This window comes from Xenia sp. Carnegie-2017, unplaced genomic scaffold (assembly GCF_021976095.1).
Source record: "Xenia sp. Carnegie-2017 unplaced genomic scaffold, XeniaSp_v1 HiC_scaffold_16, whole genome shotgun sequence".
In the NCBI taxonomy this organism is placed as follows: Eukaryota; Metazoa; Cnidaria; class Anthozoa; order Malacalcyonacea; family Xeniidae; genus Xenia; species Xenia sp. Carnegie-2017.
The window spans coordinates 1957690-1978034 of record NW_025813469.1 but is presented as its reverse complement, the minus strand read 5'-3'; the positions used below and the strand labels follow the sequence as shown (position 1 = coordinate 1978034).

The window sequence follows — 20345 nt, the reverse complement described above, 5'->3', positions numbered from 1 at the left end:
ATGAATTGTAATTTAGAGCATTTTGACGGATGGTAAACAGTGAGAAAGTGTTCACAAAATGGCAGCTCTTGCCCTGGCATCAGAGTTTGATAATTGCAGCATATACGATATTCTTGAACAACCACGCAACTTATGTGGTGATTTCGAGTTTGAAAAAGGTTTCGTCTTTCCACCTGTTCAAAATGTAAGTTGTTTTCACAGAAAACCAACTACATTTAACATTGTGTAAATGGTTAAAATTTCGATTCTTTTTGACCAGAAACAACCTTATCCACTGACTTTTCATTTCAGCCTGCTCAGTTCCTGAGTCAATACACAAGTGGTGATGACAACATAAAAATAAACTTCGCTCACGGTACAACAACTCTGGCTTTCAAATTTCAGCATGGTGTTATTGTTGCCGTTGACTCTAGAGCAACAGCAGGCTCTTACATAGGTAAGCAGCACTTGTTACATCAAAGATCCGGGTTTTGTAAAGTGCACATAAAATCTTCCCTCTCGTTTTTTTCAGCATCTCAAACTGTGAAAAAGGTTATTGAGATTAATCCGTACCTTCTTGGTACCATGGCTGGTGGAGCAGCAGATTGTTCATATTGGGAACGAGTTCTTGCTGAACAATGCAGGTACTTATATTCAATTTTAGAATTTTGATTTTTTAATGTGCTCATTTCTTGTACGATAAATTTCTTGTGTTCATTTTAGGATATATGAACTACGAAACAAAGAACGTATATCAGTTGCAGCCGCATCAAAACTGCTTGCAAACATGGTTTATCATTATAAAGGAATGGGATTATCTATGGGTACCATGATTTGTGGTTGGGATAAACGAGTAAGCTTCATGCATCATCTCACACCAAGTTTTAGAGCATCTTGATACTTTCTATTGAATGTTGAACCATAATTAAACAGTAAATGGTTTTTGTGCACTGCAAAGGAAGCTTTCCCATTCTTTTGTAGCTCATTTTGACAACGCTGGGCCCAATTGTAAACATTACCAATTTAATGATCTGTTTATTACACTAAGCAGCTTTCAAAATCATGGCCAAAGTGTATAAAATGTTTTGAAGAATGATTAGTAAGTCATGTGAAAGTTTCTCCCAAATTGGATTTCTATGTATTTTCACAAGAATGACCTGTGAAAAAAGGTTGTAGATTATAGATTTTATACAGTGCTGTAGAAATAAATTTATCAGATGGGGGGCTCTCTTGATGTTTTTGTCAATAGTGCCCTTTTAAAATTACCCATTTCAAAGGTAGAAGGGGGGCTCCTTCCCCAGGTGTCCCCCTTGTACAGCACTGACTTTATATGCATCGTGCTTCTATGGCATGATCACTAAACATTTTTTTCTCTGCCAAGGGTCCCGGCCTGTACTATGTTGACAGCGATGGCAGTCGTTTGTCTAATAATATCTTTTCTGTTGGATCTGGTTCCACCTTTGCTTATGGTGTGCTGGATAGCGGTTATCATCATAATCTCTCTGTTGAAGAAGCATATGATTTAGGAGAGAGGGCCATTTATCATGCAACACATAGAGATGCTTATAGTGGGGGTGTTGTGAACAGTAAGTTATGTTAAATGTTGTCAATGAATATGCTGGAGAGATTTGTTTATTTTGTAACACATAAACAGGCATAGAGCAGGGGGGTGTGAACAATGAATAATGTAACATGTAGTCAATGCAATTATGCTGGAGAGGGTCATTCCTTGTGTAATATATGAAATATATAAATACAAATTTATTTGCATGAAATAAATAATATTGTGAGACCATCCAGCACGCTGTGTTCCATGTCTTACGGCGATCATCACGTGAAGCTATGATTAATTAATAATTAAGAATTAATTAATAATTATTTAAGTCGTTAATAATAATCCTATGGAGTAACATGTGTTTCATCTTTTATTTTATATTATGCTATACGCTCCGCTTCAGCGTTGAGCACTCCATGTATAAAATTTTGTTTGCATTTGCTACAGCTTTCACCACAATAATCTTCTTTGTTCTATAGATCTTGCCTCACATTTTTCTCATTTCAGTGTATCACATGAAGGAGACAGGCTGGATTAAGGTCTCTCAAAATGACGTTCGTGATCTGCATTACAAATATCAAGCAGAGAAGAAAAAATGACATTTTTTTCAAAGGTTTGTAGGTTAGTTTCGCATGGTTTGTCGGCTACACTTCATTAAATTGTTCTCGTAATTCTTCAAATTCTTTTGCGTTTATTTGTCGTATCTGTTGTAGGTTAGTTTCACATGGTTTGTCGGCTACACTTTATTAAATTGTTCTCGTAATCCTTCATATTCTTTTGCGTTTATTTGTCGCATCTGTTATGACCATGTTTCTCTCTGATTCTTTATGGGTCATATGGTGTTAACAAAAATGCTCAAATTTATACACTCCGTAGTTGCATTTTTGTATAAAAAAGCAGCCTAGTATAGACACAAACAAGATAGGAAAAGAGCAAAAAAATATACATATGAAGTAGAAATTTTAACGCCAAAGTACACTAGCAACATTAGTGAAATATACCATGATACAACACATCTCAAATTTGTATCCAACACCATGGCGGATAGTTTGTAGTGGCTGTATTGTAGCATTAATCATTGGCTAGATTACCAAAACCACATGAGACTGTTTATTGAAAAAAATCACATCTAAATATTAAAAAAAGTGTTAGTCTAGAAAACTAATTATAATTCTACTTTAATTACATTTCGTCCCGCAAAGATATACGTTCACATGTAAAAGCGGTTTCTCTCACAAAAATATATCACACATTGCCAAAAGTGTTGAAAATTTTATCGTCAAGAATTACGCAGAGGATTTTCTTGCTTTACTTATACACTGTTGGTAGAATTCTCGTGTATTGCTGGGTCTAAAATGTTGAGAAAGGGAAATGAAGGAGGTCGATAAGAAATTCACGAAATTGTTACTTCTGGAAATTTTATAAGAAATTTAGAAAATTTTTACTCTAATAAATTCTATGGTAAGCATTTACAAAAAATAAAATTATCAAATGATCACTTTAAACGGTAATGTTATTTATATATAAAAATAGACTAAGCAAAATAACGACTTTATCTTCGACTCACCCGCGGGTTTTGCACGGCAAGGATGTGCGATATTTTCACGAATTTACCATGATGCTTCAGGCAACGAAAGTACGCTCGGTCACCTACGCGTCCATTTGTATCCCCGGCTAAAATCAAGGCCAAAGGTAATAGCATATAATTAGCCAACTGGGGAGAGGAGGGGTACTTGGTTACGTCTGAACAAAGGAAGTGTAATATAACTATACTGATCTATGTATTTATTTATTACCTGGAATGTCTAACTTTAAACCAGCATATATTCCCGGTTTGAAATTTGAATGATAAACTGGACCAATATATTTAACAGTAGCAGGAACATTTTGCTTTGTATCTGAAAGATATGAATAAGTTCCTTAGTTTTCCCAGGCTCTCTGGTGTACATGCCTCAAAATAAGCAGCCTGAGAACGAGGTTGCACGGAATATGTCCATTATCCATAAAAGGTAATGTCTTACCGTCCACAGTCAGCTCGAAAATCACACGATCTCCAAGTTTTACGTACTGCATTGCAAACTGGTCAGCGGTCACGTTGTCGCTCTCATGCTCCCAGCTCAACTTGCGTTTCAGACAGTCAGCCAAGACTTGTTTAGGAACCCAGTCTTTCGTGTCGAGTTCGGCTCTGTGATTGATCGAAAGGGCTCGGTTTCCGTAGGTAGATTTTGGACGATTGGCCAGGATGGATAGATGTGTTCTTGCCTCGCCGACTTTTTCACTCATGTCGCCAACGTTATCCTAAAATATAACAGTGTGATGTAAGGAGTTATAGAGCTTCTTGTCGGGGACGGTGATGAAAAGTGTCTTATCAGATAAAAAGGAGCACGTCAACCTCGGATTCATTGTTATTTGTAATATGGACACGATATCTTGTCTCCCTTTTCACCGAGGGTCTTCGTCTTGGTGGTGGTATTCCTTGTGGTGGTGATAGCAAGTCTTTGTATTTGTCTAACTGACTTGGCCATGTTTTTGAAGGCCGTATGCGTCGGCCACCGTAACTGTAAGGACTGGGGGCTGTACTGAAAATTAACAGAATGTACATTAATTGTGAGTGCTATGTAAATGCGTCTGCCACCGTAACTGTAAGGACTGGGGACTGTACTGAAAATTAACAGAATGTACATTAATTGTGACTGCTATGTAAATGCGTCTGCCACCGTAACTGTAAGGACTGGGCGCTGTACTGAAAATTAACAGAATGTACATTAATTGTCACTGCTATGTAAATGCGTCTGCCACCGTAACTGTAAGGACTGGGGGCTGTACTGAAAATTAACAGAATGTACATAAATTGTCACTGCTATGTAAATGCGTCTGCCACCGTAACTGTAAGGACTGGGCGCTGTACTGAAAATTAACAGAATGTACATTAATTGTCACTGCTATGTAAATGCGTCTGCCACCGTGACTGTATGGACTGGGGGCTGTACTGAAAATTAACAGAATGTACATTAATTGTCACTGCTATGTAAGACTAGATACAACCATTTGCAATTGACCTGCAGCGTGCATAAATTAACCGTGCGGCGTGCATAAATTAAACGTTTGTTATAGTTATATAAAACCTGATGTTACTAGCGGCTAACTAATTGTTGCTAAGGCTTGCACGTGAAGTAACGAAAGCCGTTATTTTAGTAGTAAACAACCGTACTATGTTGAATTTTAGCAAGTACAGAAGGACATAAAAACAGCGAAGCTCTATCGTTGGATTTTTGGTGAAATATTATAAACAAAAACATTAGAGTACGCGGAAATGTTATGGATGAGACATGGTGTATCTTCGTTGTCTTGGTCGTAGGTTGTCCGCACTTTGTTATGCAATGCTATCTCATAGTTACGCCTTAGCAACAATCAGCCGTTGGTAACATCAAGTTTTGAAACTATGACAAACGTGTAATTTATGCACTCCGCACAGTAAATTTATGCACTCCGCACGGTAAATTTATGCACTCCGCACGGTGTTATGCACTCCGCACGGTAAATTTATGCACTCCGCACGGTAATTTATGCACTCCGCACGGTAAAGTTATGCACTCCGCACGGTAAATTTATGCACTCCGCACGGTAAATTTATGCACTTCGCACGGTAAATTTATGCACTCCGCACGGTAAATTTATGCCACTCCGCACGGTAAATTTATGCACTCCGCACGGTAAATTGCAAATGGCTGTACTAGCTTGCATAAACTACTTTGTTTCATGTACATCTTTGCCGACTTTGAATGCCTCGTTGTACCGCAAGTTCATGCTATTATTTTGTGTTTACTTAATCAAATTTGTGAAGTGTCTAATTCAAGTTTATTGTGTATAGTCCGACACATACCTTGGTCTTTTGTTTCTCGAACGTCCATCTGAGTGGATAATTTTTTTCAACGCCTCTTGAAGTTTCTTACAATGTTCTTCTAGTTCCTGTATGGTGACCGTCTGTTCTTCAACATACAGTTCGTTATCAATTGCTTCGATCTTTGACGCTTCCAAATCTGATTGAAGTTTATCAATCTTTCAGTAAGTTCCTGGAAGAGTTGTAGAGAGAGAATTCTTTTTGGTTATTCTTGTTTTGTCACTGGATAAGTAAACGTCTTATCCATTATGAAATGATACTAGAAAATTCAAAACTATCGTCGTGTGGTGTGGTGTGGTGTGGTCTTGTGTGGTCTTGTGTTGTGTTGTGTTGTGGTGTGTTGTGTTGTTGTGGTGTGGTGTTGTGGTGTGGTGTGGTGTGGTGTTGTGGTGTAGTGTTGTGTTGTGATGTTGCATGGTCTTGTGTTGTGTGGTGTTGTGTTGTGTTGTGTGTGGTGTGAGTTGTGTGGTTGTGTTGTGTGGTGTGTGTGTGGTGTGGTGTTGTGTGGTGTGGTCTTGTGTGGTGTGGTCTTGTGTGGTGTGGTGTGTGGTGTGGTGTTATGTGGTGTGAGGTTGTGTGGTGTTGTGTGTGTGGTGTGAGGTGGTGTGGTGTCGTGTTGTGTGGTGTGGTGTGAGGTGGTGTGGTGTCGTGTTGTGTGGTGTTGTGTGGTGTGGTGTGGTCTTGTGTGGTGTGGTGTTGTGTGGTGTTGTGTGGTCTTGTGTGGTGTGGTATGGTGTGGTCTTGTGTTGTGTGGTGTTGTGTGGTCTTGTGTGGTGTGAGGTTGTGTGGTGTTGTGTGGTGTGAGGTGTGTGTGGTGTTGTGTTGTGTGGTGTCGTGTGGTGGGTGTGGTGTTGTGTTGTGTGGTGAAGTGTTGCGTATGGTCGAGTGGTGTTGGAAAAGAAATCCTGTGCAAAAACTATTTCAAAAAGTTACAAGTTGAGCAATTCCTGTACCGCTTTTCCTTTCAAGGTTTCATCCAAAGATGATTTATGATTACGCAGTTTCTCCGTGATGGCATTTTTTTCACTTTTCAATGCTATGATGTTTTCCTTTAACGATTCTGCTTCTCTTCTTAGCTGTTCAGTATTCTCGATGTTTAATACAAGATCCTGAAAGTGTTAATTCAGAAATGAACTTTGCATATTGACATAATGAGACACGAGGAAATACCAAATGTGTAGAAAGAAGAACTAAACGGAATACACGTTTTCGAGAAAAGATGAAGGATTTTCACCTTTTGATAAGATTCGGAGTTCTTGATTAAAACACTATGCTGCATCTCTTTCTCATGAATTATCTTCGTGTACATCTAAAGTTAATGCAAATTCTTTGTTATGGTTTCGTACAAATGCATGGATATGAAGGTTCAATATTTGTTTGTAAATGTAGATCGTCCAGGTTGGTATAGTCCTGAGAAGGACTGTTTTTGTTGTTGTTGATTGACGTTTCGACAACCTTAGCGGTAGTCATCTTCAGAGTCAAATGAGGAGTAAACGTCAGGTTAGCCGTATTTGTTATCTGGTTCTTACGTCATTGTATTGTGTGTACAGGAAATGTGTATTGTCATTGTGAACTAGTGTAAAGTGAAATTACACACTGTTGACTGACGTTTACTCCTCATTTGAATCTGAAGATGACTACCGCTAAGGTTGTCAAAACGTCGGTCAACAACAACAAAAACAGTCCTTCTCAGGACTATACCAACCTGGACGATCTACATTTACAAACATGGAATGATACTCCCGGGTTCAAACCATTTACTTTAAGGTTCAATATTTGTATAAATTCTCACCTCTTGTGTATTGGAATGCTTTCTATCAAGCTCTTTAAATCTTTGTTCATTATCTTCAAGTTTCTCCTTGGTTAGCTGTAATTGATAAAAGTTGAGTTATGGCACTTTCAACAGCATGAAATCAACGTCAATCATTGTTTGCGCACTGCTATCTTTATTTTACCTTAAGGGCGTCTTTGAGTCCTGTTATTTCCAACTGCAGCGTTTGATTTTTTTTCCCGCGTCTACTTGACAACTTTCTGTATTTATCAATTTTAAAAGTACCTCGTTCAGTGTTGAAATGATAAGCTGTTGCTGGTTGACTTCGATCCAAAACATAATTTTGTCATTTTGCACTTACTGTTGATTATTCAATTCTTTGGTCGCTTCCTTTAGCTCAAAATTAAGCTTCACCGCTTTTTCATTTTCTCGTTCGTATTTCTCTTTCCACGCTTGTGCTTGCTCGGCAAGATCGTCACATTTAGCGTCGCTACGTGTCGTTTTCTCTTCGGTGTGAGCAAGCTTGATCTTAAGATCGGTGATCTGTTCTTTTAACTTGTCAACCGTTTCAAGTTCATCCACCTCTGACAACATAAACATTTGAAATTTACAGTACTGCTATAGACCTCTTAGACTTGCTCAAATGGATAATCATTAAAACTAGTGCATGTGTGATTATTGAAATTTAAAGAAGTTATCAAGCTATTCCTGACCTGCATTGTGTTTTTTTAGCAGTTCAACAAGTCTCCTGGATTCCTCTGTCGCTTCCTTCCATTTCTTCACCAGGGCATCTTTTTGTCCGAACTTATAAAAGTACAAAGTTTTTCACAATCATTATTACAATGGCGTATTTTGGAAAACTCAAAATTCCTACCAACTTATCGACGGCTTCCAAAGCCTTGATTGCTTCTCTATAATCGTTCGTCAACTTTTCCTTATCAGCAGATGTGGCCTTAAGGTTATTCTGCATGTCAAATATGACCTCCTGTGACTTTAACATACCAAGTAGATGTTTTTCAAGCTCCTCGTTTCTTTGCAGCATCCTCTCCTCAATAATTTGACGATGGCTTGAATTTTCTTCCAGTTTTTGAAATTGCTCTTTGAGACTTTCATTCAGCGATTTCAACTGTCGAACTTCGGCGGTTTGCTCCGCGTTCGAGGTTTGTAAATCCGAAAGTTTCCTCTCAAGATTTAGGATACTCTCCGAATTCGCGGGTGTGCTCGTCGTTGGTAGTGGAATGCTACCTTTTGTATTTGTTGTTTCGGGTCGAGTGTTGGCTGTAAGTTCCTGCATTGTGTTGTAAAGCGAAGTTTCGCTATCATGAGCAAGTTGACCTGGAGTCACTGAAATGATTTTACGCGTATTTTCTTCGCCATGATCTTCACTTTTGTTTTGTTCTTCTTCATTCGCCTTCGCTTCATCATGTTTATACTTTTCGGCATTCTCTGATATTTCATTGATAATTGTATTTGTATCCTCTTTTTGCAAATGACTGCTGTTTTCACTGCTTTTTACATCGTCTTGAGGATATCCTTCTTCGCTACCTTTATTCATCTCTTCATCTATCTTCTCTATCACAGAAGTATTCATAACCCTACTATTTATACCGTCGTGTTTACCCTCATGTGTACCTTCATGTACCACCTCACCGTTTCCCCTCTTATCTTTACCATCTATTTCTTGACTATCACGGACCGTTTCACCGTTATCGACTGTCTTGTGATCCGTCTTTTTTGCTTTTGAGCTTTCACCATTCAATTCATCGTCACGTACGATCTTTTGCAGCTCTGCGAGAATTCTCGTATGATCTTTGTGGTCGGAATCATCACTTCCGGAATTATTCAAATTGCTTTTGATCAAATCGGGAGGATTATTTGAACTCGGTATGATTACCGAACTGTCACCAGTTGAATTTGATGAAGAAGTAGCGGCATTTGATTTTCCAGTTAAACCTCTAGTGTTTTTGCTGTCTAAAGCGAGCTGCCTCTTTAGACGACCATTATATTTACCTCTTATAGGACTTAATTTTTCATTTGGTTTTCCCGGAGTGCCTGCTATATTCACTCTTATAGTTTCTGTCTTACTTTCATTTTCCGTCACTATATCCGCACTGACGCGACTTGCATCTTCTTTCTGCTCAAAACTTGGAGATTTAGTAACAGAGGCTGAAGGTTTTGGTGTGCTAGCGTGTTTTGGTAAAACGTCTTTTTTATTCATTACTACCAATTCGTCACTTTCTGTGCTATCTTCAAGACTTACATCAGAGAGACTCTTTGAATCACTGCTTAAAGAAGACACATCTTCTTCGTCTCCGCTGCTTCCATGATCGCGAGGAAGCATTCCATTTGGAAGTTGTTCTTTCCCTGCGTCTTTCTCGCTAAACTTGAAAGAATTTTTATTAGACTCTTCAGTGATTGCTTCCATTTTTTCCATTTTTTTAAAGTTGTCCAGATCGTTGATGCTACTGGCATGGACTGTACCATTTATATCTTGCACAATATCTAGGAGTAGGAAACATTAGATAAGAATGATACACAAAAAAGATAAGAAGATACAAGCGATGGATTTTTTCAAGTAGAATTTACAATCCCTTTTGATTTGAATCACATGTTCCTCTACATGTGCCACTATATCAGACTGCATTATGGTGTATAAGATACCAATTATTAATAAATTGTATATGGACAGATATATTTGTGGTTAACCAAATGGTCGCGTCCGTTGCCTAGCAGCGAGGAATATAGAAGTTTTTCATAAACTTATGTTCCGAATTGATGCAAATAAGTAAGACGCAAGCTTTATGTTCATGTTCATTATAGCAAAATATCGTCCTTTTGAAATACTAGGTCACAATAGCTCAATTCAGATTGTCCTTTGTTAAAATTCTTCGCGAAACAAATTAAGAAATGGGTTGTAGTTTTCGCGTCCTTTTAAACTTTTGCGTTAGTTCTTTCAAGTCTGTTCGTGCCAAAGAATATGAATAATACCTTCCAAAGATTGCAGGTGCTGTGATTTACTTCTGGAATTTGTGATGGCGTCACGCAAAGCTTGTGCAGTTATAGCTTCTGAAAAGCTGCGCACTCTCTCAGCCACTGTGGAAATTGTCATCGAATATTCATGATTTCAGAAACGTTTAACGTCTTAACCCGAAAGTCAATGTTTTGCCATGGTTGTGCTCCAAACTTGATTTGAGTTTTACAAAGTAAATGGTTGAACGGTCTAGCTAGTCTTGGAATACAAGGTAATGCAGTTCCAGTGAGAATTCAAATTACTCAAATATTCACAACTGCGAAAACTGCGAGCAACTCCGCAGTATTATTACAGACAAATGTGTTCATTTTCGTGAGGAAAATGTCCAATCTTGCTGTTTGTAAATAATTGTTAACAGCACGTCGAGTTCGCGAGTGTAAACAATTTAGCTTAGTTGTTATGACAACGAGTACACTGCTCTTTTGCCTCAACACTGACCTATAAGACACTGTGACGTAGCCAAGTACTTAAGCATTGTTTAATCATGTGGATATCTATGTTTTCTTTACTTTTCTCAACAGCGAAAAAGAAATACAAGCAGTCAATGTTATTTTTGTAGAGTCTGCATTGAAACGTGAAAAAATGAGGAATATATTAATTTAATTAAAATTGACATTGCATGAAGTATTGAAGGTGAATTAAAGATGGCGGATTTGAGAGTGCTTTTCACGTGTTTATATTCATCAGTACCTCGTCAAGGTAACATTCGTAAAAGTACAATTTATTTATGGCAAAGGTTATTTGCTTCGAGTTCATTGCAAGGTAAAGAAAATGAAGAAAAAACATGTGTCAGCATGTTTGAGTTTTACCGGGAAAATCCGACATATTTGAAGAAGCGAAAAGTTAGAAAATTAAAATTTGATATTGAACGTGAACGCGATGTTGAAAATAAGAAAGAGGACAAAGAACCACCCGTAATTGATCCTGAAAAAGCAGAATGGACCGAAGGATGTAAGAGAGTTGGTGCAATTGGTGTAAAATTGGGAATGATGCCCCTGTGGCTGAAGAATGGCAAAGAGTTCCAGTAACATTAGTTCAGGTTACTACTATAGATCAGTTGTTTTTAAAATCTTTGGCATTGATGGTGTACGCTTACTTGTGTCGGTTGAATTATAGATAAAGGACTGTCAGGTTTTGGTGACCAGGTTGTCTCGGACATGTGGTGGTAATGACGATGAGACTGCCTTGGAGGTTGGAGCTGTGAACGAGCAAGATCTTGCAAAGGTAGAAGTTGAGCATTTTATATAGCTAAAACATCAGTAACTAACTTGTTGTTACAATCCAAGATTGATAAAGCTGAATTTGGAAAATTTCTAAAGCATGGTGTTGTACCAAAACAAAAGGTAGCTAGTTTTCCTGTTAGCAAAAGTGGCCTCTTACATCCAGGTAATCATGAAAACTTTATGAAACTATCTGTTTTACATTTATCTCTCTCATATTAGTTAATTTCTCCATTCTAGGCACTGAAATACTTGCTGGTCATTTCTATCCCGGTCAGATTGTCACCATACAAGGGAAAACGTTAGTTTATTATTGGTTGTTTTAAATTAAATTGATTTATGGTATTGAGACTGGTGTTCTGGCAGGGGGGGTGATCCCAAAGGTGTTGATTTTTGGGGGTGTTGAAATGAATATGGGATGTTAAATTTTGAATTTGTTTTAAAAATGCATTTGAAACAAACTTTTATTTCACTTTCTAAGATACAGATGTGCCTGTACCTTCTTGGATTCAAAGTGCAATATTGTTTGGCAGCATTTTAGTAGGAAGCAAATGCACACCACCCCCCTCAGAGAAATTGTTCCGAGCACGCCACTGTCCATTGGTTTCTCCATTACCTAAGATATTTTCCAAGCTTAATGCCCAAGTTTGTCTTTATTAAAGGAAGGACAAGGGATTTCAAGGAGTTATGAAGAGGTGGGGGATGAAAGGTCAACCAGCTTCTCATGGACAAACTAAAACACACAGAAAAATGGGTGCTACTGGGGGTGGAGGGGTAGGTCTTTCAAACATGTTTGCTGTTGATGCTGTTCTTAGTTGGAATATTTAGAAATGTTATGCTTTATTTTGCAATGGTTTTTTTAGACTCCTGGCCGAATTTGGCCTGGTAAAAGGATGCCAGGTCATATGGGAAATAAGAATAGAAGTGTTTTTGGAGTAAAGGTGAGTTTCATTGCTGAAGCCATAACTATTGAATAATGAATTTGACATCAAAATTACTTGGCCATTTTTTATTAACAGATCTATCGCATCAATACCAAGTATAATGTATTGTATGTTCATGGTCAAATTCCCGGTGGAAATGGTGATATTGTAAAGGTAAAGGATGATGTCTCCAAGCATCATAAACCCCCACCTTACCCCACATATTTGCCCCATATTCATGGACCTTTACCTGAAGAGCTTGTAGATGATAGTGTTCATGACTTTGCAAATGATTCAATTAGTTTTAGCAAATAGATGGAACTCGAAAACACTGCAATACATATATTAAAACATATTTATGAAGTTGTTTTTATAGATTAACTGTGCTCATATATTCCGATTGGACTAAAACACATTCTCGTGAAATATTTTCATCCAAAATCATTTTTTGTTCTTCTTGCTTTGAACTTGGATACTATTCTTTTCTCACTTGGTTCACTCTTTAAAAAATGGAAAGCATTAGAAAAAGTTAGTATTCTTAAGGTCATGCCTTAACCATTTTAAGGAGCCTTCTTTCATTAAGCAGGTTATCCATTAAAACCAGTAAAAATGTGGATGATACCTGATTAAGATCCGGTTGTATTTTTAAACTAGAGACATCTTTGTGCTCTACAACAACATCGGAAAATGGCTACAAAGTAAAAAATGAAACATATAATACAACTGAATTGATAGCATTAGCATTACATTAATAACTCTCAATGCATTGCTGGAAGTTGTTGAAATATCAGTCAGAAGCCTGGCTTTATAAATCAAATAAATCATTCAGTTGTTTGCAAACTACACAATTATTTTTTTATGGCAAGTGGCTGGGACTGGCAAAAAGTAATTGATAGCTTGCATCCCATCCCTCTTACACACATCTATTTCTTTTATTCCTCAGTAAGAGAAAAACTCATAACCTGTGGGTTGCGTTGTTGCTTTTTTAAATCATCACTTCTGAAGTATTGGTTATAGATGTCAGCGGGAGAATTAATGAGCTTTTCATCAGTTGGAGCACATTTTTCATCAGAAATCTGAAATTGTATTGGAAAGTCAAAATAGTTATTTTTAAGTGGAAGTGTTCAAAATTCAAGTGATGGTATTTTTACCTTATTATGGGAATGCGTAAAATATATGGTTGTTTTGTTCTCTTTTGGAACTGCTGCAATTTTTTCACGAGGTGTCTCAACAACATCTGTTTTCCAGGAAACTTTTTTCTTGGGATTTTGTTTTTGAGATGGTTCTATTTGAACCTTAGCAGTGTTATTTTGCCTAAATACATTGATTTCTCTTGGTAATTTATCTCCATTGTCTCCTTTGTTTGTATTTGTATCTATTAGAGTGTTTTTACTTTCCATTTCCAAGTGGGATTGTTCTTCTTTCTCAAGTTCATCTAGTCTTGCAAACAGGTTCTGATCATCTTTTGTTAATTTCATTGTCCTGTTACTGGTGCCGGTTTGCAAGTCCACTTTTTTCACACTGCCTTTAGTGGCTTTTGCATGAGCAACTCTTCCTGACTTCTTTGCATCTTAATTCAAAAACAAACATAATGCTCAAAAAAGTTAAAACGCTCTCCTCGCTTCCCCTGTACCTATGAGCAAAAGACAAACCTTGTCTTCTTTTATCTTTAGTAGTTAGTTCTTCTTTTATCTCTTGATGATCAACTTGATTCTGAAAAACAGAATGGACACATAATGTTGACCATGCTTATGTCTATTGTTATTGCCAGCTGGTTTGAGTTTACCTTGACATTTATAATATCTGATGAAAAAGCCATATGGGATAGTATGTTGGAATGTTCTTTTTTTAAATCACCCAAGTATTCTTCCACACCTAAATTTAAGTGACATCTTCAGTTAAGAATTCATATGTTACTTGTCTATTCATATGCAATCAATACTCTTTAGTCGACGCTTTGTGATGTCAACTGCTTGAGAAGCTGATCGTTCCGCAAACCAGTTGTCTCCGAGAAGAACCATGATTTCATTTGTATGTATAAGTTTGCCGGGCATGAATGCCAAAGGGCCAATTGGCACCTAAACAATTGGAAAATTTCCTAGAATATCTACGTAAGGTTAACCTAACTTACTCAACAATTAGTAATGTAAGTTTGTGAGCTAACCATAACATCGTGTGCGGTCTTTTTTGGTAAATCTCGTAGCAATTTTCCGACTGATTCATAATCCTTCTTGAATTTCTCCCTAAGATATAAACTTTCATCAACTAAAAGCAAGCATCAAATTAAATGTACAATTTCATAGCTTGTCCTGTCATACCATTTCCTTATCATGTCATTGCAATTTTGCAAACTCTAAGAAAAAGTGAATGAAACTTTCATAATTTTGATCTTATTAACCAAAATAAATTTTTGTTACTCTATGAAATAAACCAGGACCAACCTTTTCCTGCTCATCTCGCAGTCGCGTTAAACCGCGAAGATCAGACATTGTCGATATAGCCTCATCTGTGGTTAGCCTAGCCACACGTCCACATGCTATAAAATATAAATTATTCGAGTAGCAACCGTTTGTTTACATAGTGTTGTTCAAGATAAAGCAACAGTTGTTGAAGACTTTGAAAATTGTGAACACAAACTCGATTATGCAAAATTATCTTTCGAAAAATTACTACGCCGCTACGCTACGTCGAGACTCGAGCATTGTTGTAACCAAGATGGCAGACAACACGTGAGGATTTTCAATTTTACATTTTCGTACAGTTGGTGCAATACGAACGCCTTACGGTGATGATGCTATCGCGTGATTTTTGCTAAGTTCAATGGAGAACTATGTGTTGTATGACGAACTTGGCCGAGGCAAGTATTCTGTCGTATTTAAAGGACGAAAGAAAGGCTCACTTGAGTATGTTGCTGTGCATTGTGCTGAGAAAGTCAAACGCAAAGAACTTCAAAATATCGTACGTATTACCCACGACGTCTCTCATGATAACATTGTGGCTTTCTACGAATGGTACGAGACAACAAATCACATTTGGATGATTACGGAATTGTGTACGGGACAATGTTTATCTGTTATGTTGGAACAAGATGGTTGTTTTCCTGAAGAAGTTGTTAAAAATTTTGGAATTGACATTGCAAATGGTTTACATTATCTACATGTTATGGGCATACTCTACTGCGACCTGCAGTGTTCCAAACTTATCATGGATGGCTGTGGAAAAGTAAAGTTAAGCAACTTTTCCTTGGCAAGAGTGTGCGAGGAAGAACATGTCGACTTTTTGCAGATGGTGAATTGAACGATGAAAATCGACGACCATCACCCTTGTACATGGCACCAGAGGTCCTGCAAAGTTCTGTTCACGCGGTTTCTAGTGACCTGTGGTCTTTTGGATGTGTTTTGTATGAGTTATTTACAGGATGTTTGCCATTCGAAGCAGAGACATTCTCAGAACTGGTTAACAAAATAATCTGTGAAGATTTTCCAAATCCTAGGCAAGTCATCAACGATGTTGAACTTTATCCAACTAACCATTTCAGTAATTTGTTGCAAAGCCTTTTGTGTAAAGATGTCGGTTCGCGTATGATGTGGAAGGACTTGTTTAATCATCGTTTCTGGGATGGAAGTTTGAGAAAACTGCTGGTTGATGAAAATGTTGATTTGATTGAAGATGAACAATTGGCAATAAATAAACTAAATTTTGAATTCAAGGATAAAGAATCATTTGTAAACGATGAAAAGGAACAAGTCTATGACATTCTCCATGATCTAAAAGCCTTAGCCCAGAAGTCTAACTCAGAATCAAAGAATAATGAACTTGCAGTAGTATCTAGACCAGAAACTGCTCCAGAGAAAAGCAACTCAAATCTTGGTTTGGGAACTTACAAAATTGATCAGTTGCGGCCACACACTGCACAAGCACAAAAACTGAACAAGGCTGTCCACACAGATAGAATTTTAAAGCACAGTAAAAGACAACAATGTGAGAAAGAAAGCTTGAATATAGAAAAGACAAGGCGAAATATTTTTTCCCAAAACAGTGAAATGCAGCTGGAAATAATTCCATTGTTTCAAAACTTGGAAGATGGTGACGTTAGTATTGAAAGTCTGTTGTATCATCCATCAGATTTTGTGTTAACTTCCATTGCTGATAATCCTAAAATAAAGAAAACAGTTATCCCCAAATGGGATGCAAAGATAATGGGTATAACACCATTGGCTGTGGAGAAGCTTTTGAGGTAGAAGATAGTATTCGGATGCAGTTTCTTGACGAGATTTTGAAAGTTCTTGAACAACCTACAAGAAGCACTGGACATACTGTAGGACAAAGGGCCAAACTTCATTGTGCCTCGTATCTTGCTTCGATTGTCAAAAATGTTGATGTTGCAAATCTGTTTGCCAACTCTGATTTGGCTTTTAGGATTGTTCATGTTATCAAAATTTCGCCATCAACAGATTTGAAAGGAAGACTTGGTGAGTGAAAGCTGTTCTCTTTAAATGAATTCGACCGATTTTGCTCTTTGTTGAGTCTTAATGTGTTATAATTCTTTTACCAGGTATGACATTGGGCTTGCTTGCCAGTAATGCAACCATGATTCCAGACGCATTCAAAATGAGCGAGTTGTTCATGGTTTTGTCCGAAACTATGCGAGATAACTTCAGGAATGTCAAGCTAAAGCAATGCCTCTTACCATGCATTGGAGAATTCCTGTTTTATGCTGCTACACAGGAGGAAAATGATGGGAAAATGAACGAGAACTGGGAAGTTCCTGGTAAGCATGAATTGATAGCTATTGTCATGAATTATACCATAAGAATAATTTAGTTTACATTTCACACTGTTAAATGTTTTGGGTGATCATAGCTTTTTGATAATCAGTTTTTGTGAATGGTGATGTTTGAGCATTCTTCTAAAATGAATTTATCATATGTATAAACATTGTGTCTTGCCAGATATTTTGTCAAATTACTCGTGACTCCTGCGTTTGATATATATTTATATGCAACCTAAATACAGCCTACGTGCAGGAGTGACGACCATTCCATATTGGTGATAGCTTGGAGAGCAAATTGTTTTACGCAGATAAATTTAAATATTATTTATTGATGAGAAGAAGAAAATACACAAAAACTACTATTTCATCCCGACAAGCCTGTTTCGTGATTTCTCACTCTTCCGGGGATAATATTTAATATTATCCCATTCGTCGGGATGAAATTGTAGTTTTTGTGTATTTTCTTCTTCTTATCAATATTTATGCTCTGCTCTGCATCGAGCACTGTAATTGCGGAAAATCAAATAAACAAAACTTTCTAAATATTATTTATATATATTATTTTGCCTTTTATTTAGGTATAACATTCACCATTATATTAAAGTGTCTACGTGAAGGTGAAGACAGCATCGTTCAACATTTTGCTGCAAAGACCATTGAGAATGTCGTGACGACCGACACTCAACACACCGAAAAATTTGCTACCGTGGACACAGCTCAGGTATTGCATTGTTGAGTGGGGGCAGGGGGGGGTGTTTGGGTACAGGTTCTCTATTCCTAAAGGGGATACCCATGAGTATAGACGGATATGCTAGTCTGTACATTTAGGTGATGCACTTGATTCTTGAATCGAAACGTTTTTATTTCATATTTTTGTACTGGTAATATGTTTCTCAGATGCTTTGGAAGCTATTCACGCATTGTTCTGGAGATTCACAGAAACTGACGGCCATTTCCGCGCTTGGACGTCTCACCCTTCATTCCGTAATCCTCTTTCAACACATCATCGAGAATGTGGGCCTTCGCACCGTTCTCAATGGCCTGTACAGCGGTTCAAGCAAAGTTCAGCAGGTCATCATAACCATGCTCGCTACATTAGTACTCAAAGGAGCCCATATCAAACGGATTATCGAGGACAAAGAGTTCGTTTTAAAGGTGATGCATTTTCTCGAAAGCTCCTCTATGATCATACGTGGTAAAGCTTTCCTGGCTGTTGCGGCAATGACACGTGAAGACTCTTCTTTATCACACCAACAAAAGCCATTATCTCGCGCTTCCTCGCGTGAACATCGCACCGAAAGTCTAACAATTTCACGTGAAAATCACGTGGCTCTACTCCACTGCTGTAGGGCGAAGCTGGTGACGTACATCGAGCGCGATACCAAGAGACAGACGCCCGGGAAAGCAGACGAGGACTCAGTAGAATATTTGAAACACTGCCTGAGTTTGTGTGTACGGAGTGCATGTAGGTGTGTACCTAAAGTTATTGTAAATCTTGTGAATGCAATGGAGGCTACTTCGGGACGAAAACATCCTTCTGCTACGCTGAGCAAAGAGCTAAAATTTTGCATTCCTCTGTTGTACATTGCTCTGTATTTGGTGACTAGCAACGTTTTCAGGGATAAGGTCGTGAATGATATATTTATTCAGCACATGGGTCAACTGCTCGCGCACGTTTCGGCTATCAACTGGAATGCGCCTATTTATGCTCTCACCTCCACCACACAGCAAGCACCTGGAGACAGCCTGATGAATGTAGTTCTCTCCATTGTCGAAGCAATAGTCCAACATCCCTCAATCTTGTTGCGTTTCCGTGACACGTTTGTGAGTTATGTCATGCCAAACCTTGCGGTACTTTCATCAAGTGAGGCGGGAGATGTACGCATGCTCTGTTTGAAGATGTTTGCTGACATGACAGCAATGTTTCTCGACAGTCAGACATTGGTCGATGACAACGGGAAGCGGACTGCCACGAAGTTAGCCAAGGTACAAGTGAAAATTTCTTATTGTTGTCGAAAGAGAAGACTTTCAAATCATATTAACCTTTTTTTTTATGAAATGTTGGTAAATCAATAATATTTATTTCACAGTTAATCTCGTCTGAACTTCTACCCAAGTACGACAGCATTTTACTCGACCACGGTCCATTACCGTCATATGCCCTAAAATTGTTACTTGCGTTTCTCGAGCATTCTCCGGCATTCTCCGAAGTAGTCATCGACCAGGGTGTAGTTGCCATTCTTGGTGAAATCTTAGAAAGACATGATGGTGACGTATCTGGTTCCACCGTTCAGACCGTTGTTAGCTTATTGGACTGTTTAGTATCGTCTACCGATGACCTCTGGCCTTTATACGAGCAAGGACTTGTAGACCACGTGACCACAATGTTTGTAAGTTCGACCGATTTCATTCAAAGACAGGAGCCAGAAAGGAATTTCTCGGAAGTTATGTTACCGCTGCTTGATGTCGTGCATGGCATGATGAAATATTCTTCGAAGGTGAGATAGTATTGGATTCTCTCGATTTAATAGTGGTTCATCTGTAGGACTAATTTTCAGGAAAGTGTTTTAGGAGAAAGGTGTCGTCAATTTTTCCATTAGCTGAACACAAAATTGTTAGAAAATTCTTCTAAAAGTCGTAAAACGTGCAATTTCGCTGCCCTTTTTCATAGAAACGTTTCTGTGCTGATTTCTTTAGGTTGTTCGCGATGCCTTTCAAGCAAACTCAACAGCAATTGGCTGTACATTAACTGAGAAAGCCGAAATGATTTTACTTAAAGGTAAACCTTTAGCCGAGTTGACCGGCGTTTTAGTGCAATTCCTTTGTCACTCAGATAAAGATATTCAGGAGTGGTCATTACGTTGTTTGTATCAAGTGGTTGAGCTCTTTGGTGGAACTGATTCTGAGGCAATGACTACTGAGAGCATAAGGTGCTTCACGGAAGCTCTGTTAGCTTCTGACCCGAAGAAACAAAAACAAATTTTACGAATTGTTAAACGTTTGGTTTCCTCAAGTACGTTGCATGCTTCCACGTTCAACGAACACGGAGGTGTTTTGTTTAAAGCGATGCGTGAGGTAAGCGAAGTTGAGAATGTATCTGAGGATGTAAGGACATTGGTTATGGACATCTCTGCAGCGTCAGGCATGGCGTAGTTTGAAAATGCCTGTGTGTGTTTGTGATGCCCATTTCT

General features: G+C 38.1%; 6 protein-coding genes across 7 annotated transcripts; 3 read left to right on the top strand and 3 right to left on the bottom strand.

Annotated features, from left to right (window-relative positions):
- Positions 1-37: 37 nt before the first annotated feature.
- Positions 38-3039, top strand: LOC124437060 (proteasome subunit beta type-5-like). 2 transcript variants are annotated; one of them, XR_006945568.1, is made up of 7 exons: positions 38-184; positions 292-436; positions 512-623; positions 703-832; positions 1361-1565; positions 2042-2192; positions 2285-3039. XR_006945568.1 is itself a non-coding variant. In XM_046987076.1 (6 exons), the coding sequence occupies exons 1-6, from the start codon at positions 59-61 to the stop codon at positions 2131-2133; spliced, it is 810 nt and encodes a 269-aa protein (XP_046843032.1). In that variant the 5' UTR covers positions 38-58; the 3' UTR covers positions 2134-2214. The 2 variants fall into 2 exon arrangements, 1 of the variants encoding a protein (XP_046843032.1); XM_046987076.1 differs by lacking the exon at positions 2285-3039 and having other exon boundaries at positions 2042-2214.
- On the bottom strand, positions 2622-5460 carry LOC124437065 (CAP-Gly domain-containing linker protein 4-like). The gene is made up of 6 exons (XM_046987090.1): positions 5418-5460; positions 3927-4113; positions 3556-3832; positions 3331-3432; positions 3102-3208; positions 2622-2884 (listed from the first exon to the last, which is right to left on the bottom strand). The coding sequence occupies exons 3-6, from the start codon at positions 3815-3817 to the stop codon at positions 2843-2845; spliced, it is 513 nt and encodes a 170-aa protein (XP_046843046.1). The 5' UTR covers positions 3818-3832; positions 3927-4113; positions 5418-5460; the 3' UTR covers positions 2622-2842.
- LOC124437048 (E3 ubiquitin-protein ligase BRE1-like) lies at positions 5436-10660 on the bottom strand. The gene is made up of 9 exons (XM_046987060.1): positions 10195-10660; positions 8081-9708; positions 7920-8010; positions 7568-7790; positions 7391-7466; positions 7228-7302; positions 6670-6744; positions 6389-6544; positions 5436-5607 (listed from the first exon to the last, which is right to left on the bottom strand). The coding sequence occupies exons 1-9, from the start codon at positions 10313-10315 to the stop codon at positions 5497-5499; spliced, it is 2556 nt and encodes an 851-aa protein (XP_046843016.1). The 5' UTR covers positions 10316-10660; the 3' UTR covers positions 5436-5496.
- LOC124437057 (39S ribosomal protein L3, mitochondrial-like) lies at positions 10569-12735 on the top strand. The gene is given in 8 exon segments (XM_046987072.1): positions 10569-11254; positions 11257-11276; positions 11354-11461; positions 11524-11623; positions 11698-11758; positions 12120-12231; positions 12321-12398; positions 12477-12735. Coding segments are annotated over 8 exon segments (1071 nt in total). The 5' UTR covers positions 10569-10881; the 3' UTR covers positions 12696-12735.
- LOC124437056 (unconventional prefoldin RPB5 interactor-like) lies at positions 12452-15474 on the bottom strand. The gene is made up of 11 exons (XM_046987070.1): positions 15343-15474; positions 14822-14916; positions 14699-14733; positions 14545-14623; positions 14323-14458; positions 14167-14255; positions 14033-14093; positions 13532-13950; positions 13343-13456; positions 13003-13071; positions 12452-12880 (listed from the first exon to the last, which is right to left on the bottom strand). Exons 2-11 carry the CDS (start codon positions 14867-14869, stop codon positions 12812-12814), a joined length of 1119 nt encoding a protein of 372 aa, XP_046843026.1. The 5' UTR covers positions 14870-14916; positions 15343-15474; the 3' UTR covers positions 12452-12811.
- On the top strand, positions 14803-20307 carry LOC124437045 (serine/threonine-protein kinase ULK4-like). Its single transcript, XM_046987057.1, is given in 8 exon segments — positions 14803-15656; positions 15659-16598; positions 16601-16852; positions 16936-17151; positions 17733-17875; positions 18052-19140; positions 19245-19652; positions 19852-20307. Coding segments are annotated over 8 exon segments (3960 nt in total). The 5' UTR covers positions 14803-15200.
- Positions 20308-20345: the final 38 nt, after the last annotated feature.